Source organism: Lithobates pipiens, unplaced genomic scaffold, assembly GCF_037356315.1.
Source record: "Lithobates pipiens isolate NorthernLeopardFrog02 unplaced genomic scaffold, aLitPip1_a1.2 Scaffold_8, whole genome shotgun sequence".
Classification (NCBI taxonomy): domain Eukaryota; kingdom Metazoa; phylum Chordata; class Amphibia; order Anura; family Ranidae; genus Lithobates; species Lithobates pipiens.
In genome coordinates, this window is record NW_027507903.1 from 139,352,713 (window position 1) to 139,368,163 (window position 15,451).

General features: G+C 44.0%; 2 protein-coding genes across 3 annotated transcripts in view; one reads left to right on the forward strand and one right to left on the reverse strand.

The window, feature by feature from the left end:
• FBH1 (F-box DNA helicase 1) overlaps positions 1 to 4,020 on the reverse strand; it is a 132,887-nt gene extending 128,867 nt beyond the window's left edge. The window contains exon 1 of one of the 2 annotated variants that reach the window (XM_077469434.1): positions 3,858 to 4,020. In XM_077469434.1, coding sequence (XP_077325560.1) covers position 3,858 — 1 coding nt within the window. In that variant the 5' untranslated portion in view covers positions 3,859 to 4,020. The remainder of the gene's footprint in view (positions 1 to 3,857) is intronic. The other variant, XM_077469435.1, reaches the window with a different exon arrangement.
• Positions 4,021 to 4,089: 69 nt separating this feature from the next.
• The window catches only part of ANKRD16 (ankyrin repeat domain 16), a 48,294-nt gene continuing 36,932 nt past the window's right edge, over positions 4,090 to 15,451 (forward strand). The window contains exon 1 of the mRNA XM_077469436.1: positions 4,090 to 4,611. Coding sequence (XP_077325562.1) covers positions 4,286 to 4,611 — 326 coding nt within the window. The 5' untranslated portion in view covers positions 4,090 to 4,285. The remainder of the gene's footprint in view (positions 4,612 to 15,451) is intronic.

A 15,451-nucleotide genomic window follows, 5' to 3' on the forward strand; every position in this document is an offset into this window, starting at 1 on the left:
GGGGGGGGAGTACAACTGGGGGAATCCATAGTGGAGAAGGATCTGGGGGTTTTGGTAGATCAGAAGCTTAATAATAGCATGCAATGGCAAGCTGCGGTTTCCAAAGCGAGCAAAGTCCTTTCCTGTATTAAGAGAGGTATGTACTCCAGAGAGAAAGAGATTTTGCCCCTGTACAAATCATTAGTAAGACCCCATATGGAATATGCAGTTCAGTTTTTGGCACCAGTTCTCAAAATCAGGGAACTGGAGAAAGTGCAGAGAAGAGCAACCAAACTGGTAAGAGGCATGGAGGAGCTCAGCTATGAGGAAAGATTAGAGGAACTGAAATGTATTCTCTCTTGAGAAGAGGATATTAAGGGGGGGGTATAATCAACACGTATAAATATACAAGGGGTCCATATAGTGAACTTGGTGTTGAGTTATTCACTTTCATCTCCAAATACGGAAAGGTTTCTTCACAGTAAGGGCTGTGAAAATGTGGAATAGACTTCCGCCAGAGGTGGTTCTGGCCAGCTCAGTAGATTGCTTTTAAAAAAGGCCTGGATTATTTCTGAAATGTACATAATATAACTGGATACAAACATTTATAGGTAAAGTTGATCCGGGGAAAATCCAATTGCCTCTTGGGGGATCAGGAAGGATTTTTTTTCCCCTGCTGTAGCAAATTGGATCATGCTTTTCTGGGGTTTTTCGCCTTCCTCTGGATCAGCTGTGGGTAAAGGATTGCGTATATGGGATTGTATCATTGTTTTTGTTTTTTTTTCCTCTTTTATTAGTTTAACTGGATGGACTTGTGTCTTTTTTCAACCTGACTGACTAACTATGTAACCCGGAAAAAAGACCAGGCAAAGATGGAAGCGCCTGCAGCTTTGACAGCACAGTGCTGGGCTTTGGATGACAGGTAATCCCCTGCAATGACACTTATGCACATACACTATACAATCTGTACAATCTCTTCTAGTATTACCAAAAACCACATAATATGGAGGACAATCGCAAACAATACTTTCAATTTGTATCCAATCAAACATAGTTGATGTTCGATTCTCCAATCAGATTGCACAGTGTATAGTTACTCTAAATGTAGAGACTCCATGTAGGGCTGCACCACAATTTTAACCTCAGCTTCATTGTTTTTTTTTAGTCTGGAACATCTGCCGCCACAAGGACGGGGAGGGGACTTGGACAAAAAAACTGTTGCAATTAGAGACTAAATGGATCTATTCATTACAAGCGACCCGTTTTCCGGGCTTAAATGAGGGGATCAGTTATAAGCCGCTTTTATAATGGTTCTTACTGTTTGGTCCCTATTTCGAATTATAGATTTTCTCTGACCAACATATATCAAGTCCACTTCCTGTTTGGACCTTACCTAACCGGGAAGGTGGTTCTGTGTCTCCCCCCCTCCCCCCGTGAGTCTTTGGGGCAATGCCTTGAGTGTTGCTGCCATCTTCCTCCAATAATAGGAGGTTTAGCATTAATTGATAATGTAGTGTAATTTATGTATATTGTATACAGTTTAGTTTTATGGATTTAGAGATTTTCTGTTGTTCTAATGCATTTAGGTGGCTTTATTTATATAAATAATTCACACACTTGCTTTTTTTTTTTTCTCTGACACCCAATATTGGCTACTTGGTCCATGTGCCATAGATGCCCCTACGGGTGTGCGGGGAGGCATTTGTCTTATCCAGTGATGTGGGTGACTTGTTTCCCCGCAGGCCCGGTTTGGAGGTCCTCCCTGTGGCACAGCATTCCTGAGCCACTGCGCAGGCTCCCTAGGTACATACTTGCCGAACGGGTATCCCATTAGGCAGTGTCTGAACGGAGGTATCCTCCTGTGTAGACCGTGAGTGCGCACCGGAAGTGATGTTCACTTACGGTTCCAGTTTGTTAGTTTGTGCCTCGCGGACTTCCGCATTAGCGTCCGCGTTACGTCATCGTGGCATGACGTCACATGCCGCGTTTTGGTGCCACGGAGAGGGACATTTAAACCCAGCTTGACATGTTACAAGCTGGGAGTACATGGAAGCTCGGGACACGTTTGAACTTTCATCTATAGGTAAAAATTACTTATTTATTCAATTATGGAGCTCTTTTCCCTTCTTTTTTCCTTTTGGAGATCCACGATTAATTTGTATCCCTCTCAATACATATTTTTTCAATTAGGCACATGACTTGAATTTCCCAATTTTCCCTGTTGGCGACGTGTATCTGCTTGGGGGTTTGTTTGGCCATTTTGGCCACCTCCCTTTGGGGGCTCATTGGGGTGCCCGGTATAGAAGTTTTGGCGATATTCAAGGTGAGAGCTTTATTCCTGAGACCTATAAGCTATATTTAAATGGATCTAACAATGGGCTGTGCTTAAAGTTATCTACTCTATCATCCTTGTTCCTTTTCATTTTTCTTTTTAGATTTTGTCAGTTAATGGTGGTGAAGTCTTCTCTCATGGCAATGTAGTAGCTCTTTGTAGGGTGTACCCGAGCTTCCGGAATTACGTCGATGTTTCAATCTAGCAACGAGTGGGATGTAGGTGCAGTTCAGTTTTTGGAGCCTGTTTTGGACTGCTCCTCTGCCCCCCCTCCATATTTTGATGTATAGGTTTTGAATTGTTTAATGTTATTGAAGGCATCTTACTGTACTTTCTAGAGAAACATTCATTACTTATATTCCTCTCTACGGGCAATCTGGCTTTTCTGTGGACCTTCCCTGGCTGTGTGGGCGATGAGACTTATGGGGAGTTTTCTTTGCCTGGAATTGACCCTTACGCCCCCCATTTTGGAGGCAGGGGGAACATTTAGCATCATGTTTTTTTTTGCGGGGGTCGTTTTCAGGGAGTATATTTGGTGTGTGGGATATATAGCCACGCATTTGCAAAATGTATATTCTGAGTTTGTTAATATGTATAATATATTAATTTTGTCCTTTTTTTTCCCTTTTGTCTTTTTGTTATATACATCTAGTCTAGAGTGAGATATAATTCCTTTTATCTATAATGAATACTTTACGTCTTTTTTCCTGAAGAAGCCACATCAGCGAAACATGTTGAAAAAACCTGGACAGAGTATTTTTATGCACTTGATTGTAGTGATTCCTGTTTTTCTATGATAGGTTGTGTGTATAGACTTATGACAACAGGAAACATTGCAGTCGTCATATCCTTTTTTTTTTTTACTTTTTTTCAAATAAAAAAAATATGTATTTTTTTATGCAATTGTAGTGTGTTATCTTTATGAATAGGTACCTTAAAAGTCCCGTATCTCCAAGCTTTTCTCTATTACTCTAAATGTAGCATAACACATAAATGCCTCTATATGAGATAATATTCAACGTTGTGCCCCCCTATTGCTCTGACACATACCTCTCAACATTTTAAGATAAGAACAAGGGACGCCTAAAAGCAAATGTATATAGGCATAGGACACACCCCCTGCCACACCCCCTTAAAGGAGCATTAACTAAAAATAAAGTGTTAAATAAATCCACAAGGGCTTTTTCTTTTTTTTTTTTACCACTCCTATTCCTTTATATTGGCTTTTACATTTAAAAAATGCAGCAATTTAGAATTCGGATTAAAGGTTTTGTGCTGGGAAACACTTTTTGAAAGATAAAAAGTGCATTTTATATACAACTATATAGATCAGACCAAAATGAGGGACACATGGAGGAAAGAGGGACAATCCCCCGAAATCAGGGACAGTTGGGGGTATGTCTAACAGGAAATCGTCACTTTAAATAGTGAAAGTGACACTGGAAGAATCCGGCCCTCCCCCCAGTCACATGTCCTATAGGTTACATCTTGGGGGGCGGCCTATATATGTACGGTACATGGAACCCCCCCCCCCGATCGGCCCTACTTTGTTCAGCGATCCATTCGCAGCTCCACCGCTCATTACAGTCCAGCCATATGTCTCCGGTATCATGCACGCCACCGTCCAATCACCATCACCGAACACTGACTCCGCCCAATCGAACCCTCCAACAAGTACGGAGGGTTCCAACCTGCACATGCGCACACGGCGAAGATTGCGTTTCAAGCATTCGGACCAGCCCTTACACGGGCGTGGTTTATTGTCTGGCTGAGTTTGTGATTGGATGGGAGGGGAGGTCCCCGGCAGGGAAGTGTACAGTGTGACAGTGGGAGTCACGTGGTGCTGTATCGTATAATAACAGTGGAATGTCGATGTGTGTGTGAGCGATCGGTGTCCATGTGTCATTAGTGATTTGAAGCGGACAGCCAGCGCTGGAGGCGTCCCCTATCCAATGACATTCCTGGACATGGGAGATGATCGGTGAATCGGCCATGTCCAGACACATCGTCCGACTCGTGCAGGATGGTCGGCTGTGTCAGCTCCAGGATCTGCACACACACAATGAGATCCACAGGAAACACTTCGGGAAATCCGGGGATACATTGTTACATTATGCTGCCCGACATGGACACCTACCTATAGTGACTTACCTGCTGGAGGTTGTGGCTATGGATGTGGAGGTAATGAACAATGACTACAAGAGAGCCCTCCATGAGGCGGCATCGATGGGGCACAAAGACTGCCTGCTGTACCTGCTAGGGAAGGGGGCACAGGTGGACTGTCTGAAGAAGGCTGATTGGTAAGAGATCCGCAAATACACACAAAGTCTCCCCAATACTATGGGGGGGTTCTCATTCTGCATCATATAGAGAATTAAGGTATTATTCAACGATCCACCAAAAATCTATTATATTGAAGATGACCTATTATTGGATGTGGTGGCTGCAGGCCTTCTTTAGAGCAGGGCAAAAGGGGCAGCTGCCCTGGGCCCTGTCATTGTTGTGGGGCCCAAAGCAGCTGCCTCATACTTGTCAACTATCCAGGTTTAAATTCCCTTGCCCCTTGAAGTTTTATTTCTGTGCTGTGAACCAATATCTCAGTGTGAGGTGCTGGTACTAATGCTGCCCAGCTCTGCTCTATTGTTGTGTGCAGATGACTCACCTGCAGACCCTGTGTTTACATGTAAATAACCAGCATTCATATGTAAATAGCGGCGACAATACTAAGTAAATAGCTGCAGCTGGCAGCATTGATATGTAAATAAAGGCGGCATTCCTATGTATATCATGCTCCCCTGCTGTGAGGAGGTGATGTGCTGTAACCTCTAGCAACTAGTCAGTAAGCAGTAATGATATGCTGTAACTGCTAACAACCAATCGCAATTGCTGCCTGATCTGATACAGAAAACTGATTTGAAGTCTAGCTGCTATTTATTGTATGCCTCAGAGTAGAAGAGTTCCCTTCACTGGAACTAAGGGGCCAAGCCCAACCCCTGAAAAACAACCTGGCACCATAATCCCCCTTCCACCAAATGATTTGGACCAGTGCACAAAGCAAGGTCCATAAAGACATGGATGAGCGAATTTGGGGTGGAGAAACTTGACCTTGGCCTGCACAGAGTCCTGACTAGGGATGAGCTCTGGCGTGTTAACATGCAGAGCCCGCCAGCAAGTCGGTGCAGCGTATTGCTAATCACAGGCAGTGAGACATTGCCCGATCTTTGCAGCCACGCATCGGGGCAATGTCTCACTGCCTGTGATTAGTGCAGCGCAGTGCTGCGCCAGCTTCCTGGCGGGCTCTGCACGTGGAGCAGGTGAACACACCTGAGCTCATCCTTAGTCCTGACCTCAACCCGATAGAACACCTTTTGGAATGGAACCTTTTAGAGTGGAGACTGTGAGCCAGGTCTCATCAGTGCCTGACCTCACAAATGCGCTTCTGGAAGAATGGTCAAACATTCCCATAGACACACTCCTAAACCCTGTGGACAGAATTATCAGAAGAGTTTTAGGCTGGGTTCACACCTATGCGAATTAGATGCGGGTTTCTCCGTATTCAATTCGCACAGCAGGAGAATGTGACTGTCTCCATATGGAGCCGGTTCACGTATGTCTGTTGCAGCTGTGGAGCGCACTGCACACTGCGTCTTTGGCTCAGTTTCAGGGCTGAATTCAGGCATAGAATCGGTCTTGATTCGTCCCTGAAACAGGGACACACAGCGTTCCTGTGCGATCCGCAGCGGGTTATAGTGTGAACCCGGCCTAAACCGTTATAGCTGCAAAGGGTGGGCCAACTCAATATTGAACCCTATGGACTAAGACTGGGATGCCATTAATGTTCATGTGCGTGTAAAGACAGGCATCCCAATACTTTTGGTAATATAGCGTACCTCCTATATTAGTGAGACACAACTCTGGAGGAACAAGGAGAGGAGGCACAGCAGACAACAGAATTGTCAGTCTGGGAGGAGGGGAGTGTTAAATGTATCAATTTAGACCCACTAACAAATCAAAGCCAGACTCCAGCTTTTTTTCCTTTTTGGGATAAAAATTTAGCATGAAGTGGTTTGTCTCGTACATGTAAACTTTTATATTTTTATATATATAATTTCTCCTTCTTCCACCAATAAAAAAAATAAAAAAAAGACCACGTTGTAGAAGCATGCTATTTATGTGTGTGTAATTTTTGATACAGTTATAATATTTTTTTTTTTTTTTCGCAAATATTTGACATTTTATAAAGAGATTTTTTTTTTTATTTACTTAAAGCGGGAGTCCACCGGGACTCCGCGTTTTTTTTTTTTTTTTTTTTTTATTTTTTTTTTTTTTTTTTTTAAAAGCCAGCAGCTACAAATACTGCAGCTGCTGACTTTTAAATAGTGACACTTACCTGTCCAGCGCGCCCGCGATGTCGGCACCCGAAGCCGATCGCTCGCTCGGCTGCCGGGTCCCGCCGCCATCTTGGGTATGGGAATCAGGAAATGGAGCCTTTCGGCTTCATTTCCCGGTTCCCTACTGCGCATGCGCGAGCCGCGCGGCGCAATCCGGACGGTCCCCGCTGCCTCTGGGAGCTGTGTGTTTCCCAGCAGGCAGCGGGGCACTTGCTGAAGGGGGCGGGTGCTTGCGGAACGGGGCGTAACGTACGCCCCGTTCCGCAGAGAGCTAGCCCGGAAGTGGGTGCAGTTACCTGGATTATCCAGGTAACTGCACCCCCCTCCCCCCTGAAAGGTGCCGATTGTGGCGCCGGAGGGGGGGGGGATTCCGATGAGCGGAGGTCCATTTTAGGGTGGACCTCCGCTTTAATCAAACCTCATTGTTTTTGATACTCCATGTGTGTCCTGTGAAAGCAACTTCCCTTTGACTGGTATTTTAGTCACCTTTTTTTTCTAAGTCTGATCGTGTGCACGCAGCATATCTGGCGGACTCTGATCAGCCCATGTGTGGGCTCCGGCGGACTTTTTTTTCCAAAAGTCCGGCGGACTTAGAAAGGAAATTTTGACTCAAAATTGTCTGCTGGACTCGGCAGTCCGGCGGACAATCCGGCCGTCTGTGTGCTAGACCAGACTTTTGAAATGAACGGACTTGCCCAAACACGGAGGAAAGTCCGTTCATTTTGAACGCAGCTCCAGGTAGAAGGGACTAGCGAAGGAAGTCGATGTCGCCGCCCCCTTATCCGAGCACGCAGCCTGGTCGGTCAGGAAAGGGGGTGGGGACGAGCGAGCATCCCCCCTCAACATGGGGGGGGGGGGGATGCTTTGGGTAAGGGAGGGCCATGCGGTCCCCCCACCCCAAAGCACCTTGTCTAGAGGTCGACCGATATATCGGCCAATATTTGCCGTTTTTAATTAATCGGCATCGGCCGATTGTGCTGATAAAAAGCCGATTTAGAACTACAGCGGGACTTTGAAATGACTTCTGTAAGGCTCCATGCACACTGAAGCTGATAAACAGCAGTTTATTGGCGTTTGGCCGTTTTTTGTAAAAGCCCATAAACTCCACTCTATGTTGGCCTATGTGTCCATGAACACATGGACGTTTTTCAGCTTTAATGAGCAGTGGAGTTTATGGGCTTTTTTCTGAACGCCAGAAATTCGCGTTCAAAGTGCAGTTTTTCAGCGGCAAAAAACGACAAACGCTCATTAACGCTCGTTCATTAGTGTTCGGCATTCTATTTTTCAATGCATTGTGGGATTTTTGGAGTGTCCTCTGTGTATTTTTATAAAAAAACGCCCATTAACGCTAGTATAAAACGCTGTTAAAAGCAGGTTTTTCAACCAGCGTTTTCTGCCAGCAATCTGGCGTCCAGAAATAGCTTTTTTGAGCTTCAGTGTGCATGGAGCCTAAGGCCTCTTTCACACTGATGTCCCGTTCAGGCCCGCCTGTCAGTTTTTCAGGCGGACCTGAACGGGTGCTCCATAGAGGTCTATGGAGCGTCGGATGTCAGCGGTGACATGTCCGCTGACATCCGACCCGCTCCGATCCGAAAAAGTGTAACGGAGGAAAAAGCTATTTTTCCATCCGTCTGCGGATCGGATCGGATGACGACGGGCACTGCGGTCCGTCGTCATCCGATCTCCCATAGGGGAGAGCGGCGCTGTGACAGGTCCGTCCCTGCGCAGTGTGCAGAGACGGAGCTGTCATCTCCCTGCTCAGCGGGGATCGGCGGAGTGATCCCCGCTGAGCAAACGGATATCCACGGGGCGGATCAGAACTGATCCGCCCCGTGTGAAAGGACCCTAAGAAGTCAGTGTAAATTGCCTGAGTCATCATAGAAACGTCTTTCCTCCTCTCTGGGCAGACTGCCAAGAGAAGAACAGAAAGATACAATGTTTACACTTGAATGAATGAAGTCATCTCAGTGTGTAGAAGTTCTCAGTTTAACCATTTAAAGACTAAATCTTTTCTGACACTTGTTGCTTACAAGTAAAAATCCGGTATTTTCTGCCAGAAAATCACTTATACCCCCCCCAAAAATTATATATCTTTTTTTAGCAGAGATCCTAGGGAATAAAATAGCGGTTGTTGCAATATTTTATGTCACACGGCATTTGCACAGAGGTCTTTCAAATGCATTTTTTTGGGAAAAAAATACACTATTTAAAAAATAAAAATAAAATAAAAACAGTAAAGTTAGCCCATTTTTTTTTTTTTTTTTCGTCCAAAAGTTTTGACTACCTGTTTTTATTTAATATATAGTTTTTTTTTTTTTTTTTTTTTTTATCTAAATCATACATACAAGTAAACTGATTGGAGGTTTGTTTTGTTTAATAAATGTTTAAATGTAAGAAATTTTCTGTATCACTTATGAAGACTGCTTTCACACTGGAGCGGCAGGTGTTGATGGTAAAACGCAAGTTTTAGCGGCTCTTTACCATAATTTTAGCGGTGCTATTTGGCTGCTAGTGGGGCGCATAAAACCCAGCTAGCGGCCAAGGAAGAGGTTAAATGCGCCCATGAAGCACTGCTGCCAAATCGCATTGCATGCGCTTCGGCAGTGGTGCCCATTCATATCAATGGGCAGGAGTGGTGGAGGAGCGGTATACACCACTCCAAACGTGCTGCTTGCAGGACTTTTTTTTTTAAGATCCTGCCAGCGCATCGCCTCAGTGTGAAAGCACTCTGTCTTTCACACAGACTGCAGGGGAGCCATTTTGCAGGCACTTTACAGGCGCTATTTTTAGCCCAAAAGCGCCTGAAAAACGCCCCAGTGGGAAAGGTGTGTTAGATCAAGGGGGATTAAAAAATAAAAAATAAATAAAAAAAGGAAAAAAATAAATAAATAAAATAAAAATCGGCCTAACATATCGGCCCAAAAAAATCGGCATCATATATCGGCTATCGGCCGCCATGATTTCTAAATATCGGCATCGGCCAGAGAAAAACCCATATCGGTCGACCTCTAACCTTGTCCCCATGTTGATGAGGACAAGGGCCTCCTCCCGACAACCCTGGCTGTTGGTTGTCAGAGTCTGTGGGCAGGAGGCTTATCGGAATCCAGGAGCCCCTTTTTAATAAGGGGGCCCCCAGATAACGGCCCCCCACCCTATGTGAATGAGTATTGGGATACCGTGTATCCCTACCCATTCACCTGGTGAAAAAAAACTGTAAAGAAAAAAACACAACACATGTTTTTAAAATAATTTATCCGGGGTTCTTTCTTTCTTTCTTTCTTTCTTTCTTTCTTTCTTTCTTTCTTTCTTTCTTTCTTTCTTTCTTTCTTTCTTTCTTTCTTTCTTTCTTTCTTTCTTTCTTTCTTTCTTTCTTTCTTTCTTTCTTTCTTTCTTTCTTTCTTTCTTTCTTTCCTTCCTTCGCGTCATTAGGCTTAATTTTTTTTAGCTTTTTTAAAAAAAATTTTGTGGAGTGTATTTGGAGCAGCACTATTCATTTGAATGGGCCTCCCTCCACTTCAAAAAAACGATCCAAAGAAGCTCGTGAACCAAATCTTGGCACAGAGCCCGGAGCGTTTGGCATTGTGATTTTTGTTATTTGACAATTGTAGCAAAGTCGCACCATGTTTGGGGTGCCATTAAGAAATAATGACTTCGCAAACGCATCCTGCATTTTGCTGCAATTCTCGCATTGTGTGCAGAATCACAGCGATTCCATTCAAACCGCCTAGATGTGAACAGACTTTAAGTGAGTCTGCATATTTCTATGGTTTACACCATTTTACTTCTCCATTAGTGGGACTGCTTTAGCAGTCCCACTATTGTTGTTCATTTTTTCATTTTTTTATTTATTCATCATCATCATCATCATCATCTTTTTAATTTTATTATTCCGTATGTTTTTTGGCTCTGCATACTTTCAGCTATTAAAGCCATTCAACTTTTAAAACGTTCAGCTCTTTCAGCTGATGTGTGCTCTTCAACTTTTTTTCAACTTTTTAACACTTTTTTTTTTTTTTTTTTTTTTTTTTTTAACATTGAAGTCAATGAGAGCATGCTTAAAATCCGTAAAATCTTCTGCTGCCAAAAGATTCAGCTCCTTCATACTTTCACCTACAGATGCCAAACAAACTTTAAAATGTTCACAAAAAGTTCAGCTATCTGGCTATATCTTTTCAGTTTGATATCTTTTACAGTTTTTGTGAAAAATCCTCCCATTAGGTGTGCCCACAGACCAGCAATGACGTCAGACGCTGCTGGGCTGGAGACACGAGTTTAAATTCGCGGCTCCCGGTCAGTGCTATCCAAGCTAGCATTGGGAGCGGACACGTGGAGCCACCAAACGGATGGAGAAAACTCCTAAAACTTCACCGAATAGACCACGTTGCTTCATTTAAGAGAGATCAATACAGAGAATTTTCTCGTGTTCAGAAACACATCTTATCCAACTTTTATCTGACAATATATGGTACATGTGGATACCGGGCTGTGTGAACTGGTTTCATTTCTTCATTGTCATATTACTACCAGATCCTTTTGGGGACAGAAATGGGGGATCCCTAAATGGGGGCTCTTGCCGCGGTCCGCTGGCTTGATAAGTAAAGGAGGAAGAGATTATCTGTCCTCATCTCAATGTTAATTGATATACCCAACATACGATATTAAAGATAAATAATACAAGCAACTTGCCTGATTATATGGGTTTTTTTGTTTGCTGCAATTGTCCTGAGGAAGCTCTGAAGAGCGAAACATGTAGGAAAGAAACAATGCAGTTTAAATCACATAAGAATGTGGTAATGGATGGAGCTATATAAGCCCACATACCAACTTTCTTTATATGCACTTTGTCACTTTGTATGTTTAATGGATGTAATTGTCTATTTTGTTCGTAAAATGTCTTTTGTACATCAAATAAAAATTTCAATGATTTTATATATGGTTTAAGTATATTTAGTGCCGTCATAAAAGTCCCGGGGGTTGGTTGCCCTCCAGTCCCTCTTGTTTCTCATCCCCTTTCTCTGTATAAGTTTAGTAATCATTTCAGAAAATGTCATTAAATTTAGGGCATCCAGGCTTTTGATGTCTGTTTTGTTACCAAAGCTTCTTACACACAGTGATGGGCAGTGGGGGGAGGCGGCTGGAGCATCTCAGATTACAGTTCTCGAGGGAGAGCACAGACACACCATGTACCGATTTATAAAAGAGGAATATGATGGGCAGTTTTGATGCTATTCAGCATTCCCACGCATTTTCTAGATAATAATAAAAACAGACAGGGATTCTAATTCTTCTCCACTGTAACCACCCCACTGGATATGGCATGAGATAAAACACCTAATAGTTTCAAGTGATGATAAATACCACATGCAGTATTTTTTTTTTTTTTTTTTTTTTTTTTTTTTTTTTTTTTTAGAAGCTCGCTCCTTTCTCTTTTGTAAATGCCAAAAAAAGTTTTGAAAATCATTGTGGTATTTTATCACATTTGTTAACAACTTCAATACTGGGCACCTTTACCCCCTTCCTGCCCAAGCCAATTTTCAGCTTTCAGTGCTGTCACATTTTGAATGACTATTGCGCAGTCATGCAACACTGTACCCAAACAAATGTTATAATTCTGTTCACACAAATGGAGCTTTATTTTGGCGGCACTAATAGGCAGTACTGATTGGCACTGCTGGGCATCACTGGTGGGTATCCCTGAAGGGCCTGCACTGATAATCCAAAATGTATTCTACTACATGTGTTTGGTAAAAAAAATTCAGTTAAGTGTATAATATTTGGTTTTGTGTGATCACGGACATATGTACGCAAATGATCATGTACAGATCTGTGCGGTTGATCACGGGCATATGTGTGCAGATAATCAGTGGGACATACACGTATGTGGGGGACATGTGTTTTTATTATTTTGGGACGTGTGTTTACACTGTGTGCTTTTACATGTGTGTTTTCACTAGGTTGGTGATCAGTGAGTAAAAAGCTGTAAAAAACGGCTCATACTCACTGATCACCAGCCGGCTGCAGCGATCTGCTCTCCTCTCCTCAACGACAACTTCCGTGTGAGGAGAGCCGATTGCTTAGAAATCGTCTCTGTGTTTACATCACATGATGGCTGTGATTGGACACGGCCGTCATGTGATCAGGAGGGCCAGTCACAGAGCCCTGCTGCCGATCGGAGATGTGTACGGGTGACACAAGCGCATCGGGATCGCGCCGCTGCGCACGCACGCGCGATCCCCCTCCTTCTGAAGGACGTTCTTGAACGTCCATTCAGAAGGAGAGAGTAACCACCGGGCCGGATATGTACATTGGCCAGGTGGGAAGTAGTTAATGAGTGAATGTTTGATCCCCTATTAATCAGCAAGATTTCTGGCTCCCAGGTGTCTTCTATACAGGTAATGATTAGCTTAGATTAGGAGCACTTTCTTAAAGGGAGTGCTCCTAATCTCAGCTTGTTAACTGTATAAGACGCCTGTCCACAGAAGCAATCGGATTCCAATTTCTCCACCATGGCCAAGACCATAGAGCTGTCCAAAGATGTCGGACAAGATTGTAGACTTACACAAGGCCGGAATGGGCTACAAGACAATCGTCAAGCAGCTTGGTGAGAGGGTGACAACAGTTGGTGCGATTATTCGCAAATGGATGAAACACAAAATTACTGTAAATTTTCCTCGGTCTGGGGCTCCATGCAAGATCTAACCTCGTGGAGTTTCAATGATCATGAAAACGGTGAGCAATCAGCCCAAAACTTTACAGGAGAATCTTGTCATTGATCTCAAGGCATCTGGGACCATAGTCACCAAGAAAACAATTGGTAACAAACTACGTCGTGAAGGACCGAAATCCTGCAGAGCCCGCAAGGGCCCCTTCTCAAGAACACACATGTACAGGCCCTTCTGAAGTTTGCTAATGAACATCTGAATGATTCAGAGCAGAACTGGGTGAAAGTGTTGTGGTTAGAGACCAAAATCGCGCTCTTTGGCATCAACTTAACTTGCTGTGTTTGGAGGAGGAAGAATGCTGCCTATGACCCCAAGAACCCATCCTTGCCATCAAACATGGAGGTGGAAACGTGTTTTCTACTAAGGAGACTGGACAACTTCACTGCATCAAAGGGACGATGGGCGGGCCATGTACCTTCAAATCTTGGGTGAGTACCTTCTTCCCTCAGCCAAGGCATTGAAAATTAGTCGTGGATGGGTATTCCAGCATGACAATGACCCAAAACACACGGCCAAGGCAACAAAGAATTTACTCAAGAAGAAGTACATTAAGGTCCTTGAGTGGCCTAGCCAGTCTCCAGACCTTAATCCCATTGAAAATATACGGAGGGAGCTGAAGGTTCGAGTTACCAAACTCCACTCTTGAAATTTTAATGACTTGGAGAGGATCTGCAAAGAGGAGTGGGACAAAATCCCTCTTGAGATGTGTGCAAACCTGGTGGCCAACTACAAGAAACGTCTTACCTCTGTGATTGCTCACAAGAGTTTTGCCACCAAGTAGTAAGTCATGTTTTGCGAAGGGGGTCAAATACTTATTTCATTCAAATGCGTTTTTCTGGATATTGTTCTTCTGTCTCACTGTTTAAAATAAACCTACCATTAAAAATATAGACAGATCTCCTTTTTTTTTTTTTTTTTTTTGTCGGTGGGCAAACATACAAAATCAGCAGGGGATCAAATACTTTTTTTCCCTCACTGTATATTGAATGCATTGTTTAGGTATATCCTCATATTACATAGTTTTGGTAGATCTAAAGGAGATTTGTATAGAGATTATACAATCAGTGGGGAAGCTGGCACTACTACAGTAAGCTGAGCAGCTGCCCCATTGCACAGATCACAGGGGTGCTTACCTGGTACCTCTGCCATCTAGAGAACACCCCCCTGTGATCAGTGGGGCTGTGTGCGGAGATGAATGAACTCCTCTGCATGCATTTTAGTTACATTATCCTGCACTGGCCAATTAAAAAGGCTGAAGTCCTGGGCAGGGAGAAGATGTTGGTGAGTCAGATCATTAGGTGGGGGGGGGGGGGGGGATCTTTATGGCTTTAGTTCTGCTTTAAAGCGGAGGTCCACCCTAAAATGGACCTTCCGCTCATCGGATTCCTCCCCCCCTCTGGCGCCACAATTGGCACCTTTCAGGGGGGAGGGGGGTGCAGTTACCTGGATAATCCAGGTAACTGCACCCACTTCCGGGCTAGCTCTCTGCGGAAAGGGGCGTACGTTACGCCCCTTTCCGCAAGAGCCCGCCCCCTTCAGCAAGTGCCCCGCTGCCTGCTTGGAAACACACAGCTCCCAGAGGCAGCGGGGACCGTCCTCATTGCGCAGCGCGGCTCGCGCATGCGCAGTAGGGAACCGGGAAATGAAGCCGAAAGGCTCCATTTCCTGATTCCCATACCCAAGATGGCGGCGGCAGGACCCGACAGACGACCTAGCGATCGGCTTCGGGTGCCGACACCGCGGGCGCGCTGGACAGGTAAGTGTCACTATTTTAAAAGCCAGCAGCTGCAGTATTGGTAGCTGCTGGCTTTAAAAAAAAAAACGCGGAGTCCCGGTGGACTCCCGCTTTAAGTCCTATAGTGTGACATGACACTGAGCCAGGAAAACAGAAAATAGTTTTCATACACTTTTTTATTTTAATTTCCCTTTTTGTATGTGTATGTGTATATGTGTGTGTGTGTGTATATATATATATATATATATATATATATATATATATATATATATATATATATATATATATATTC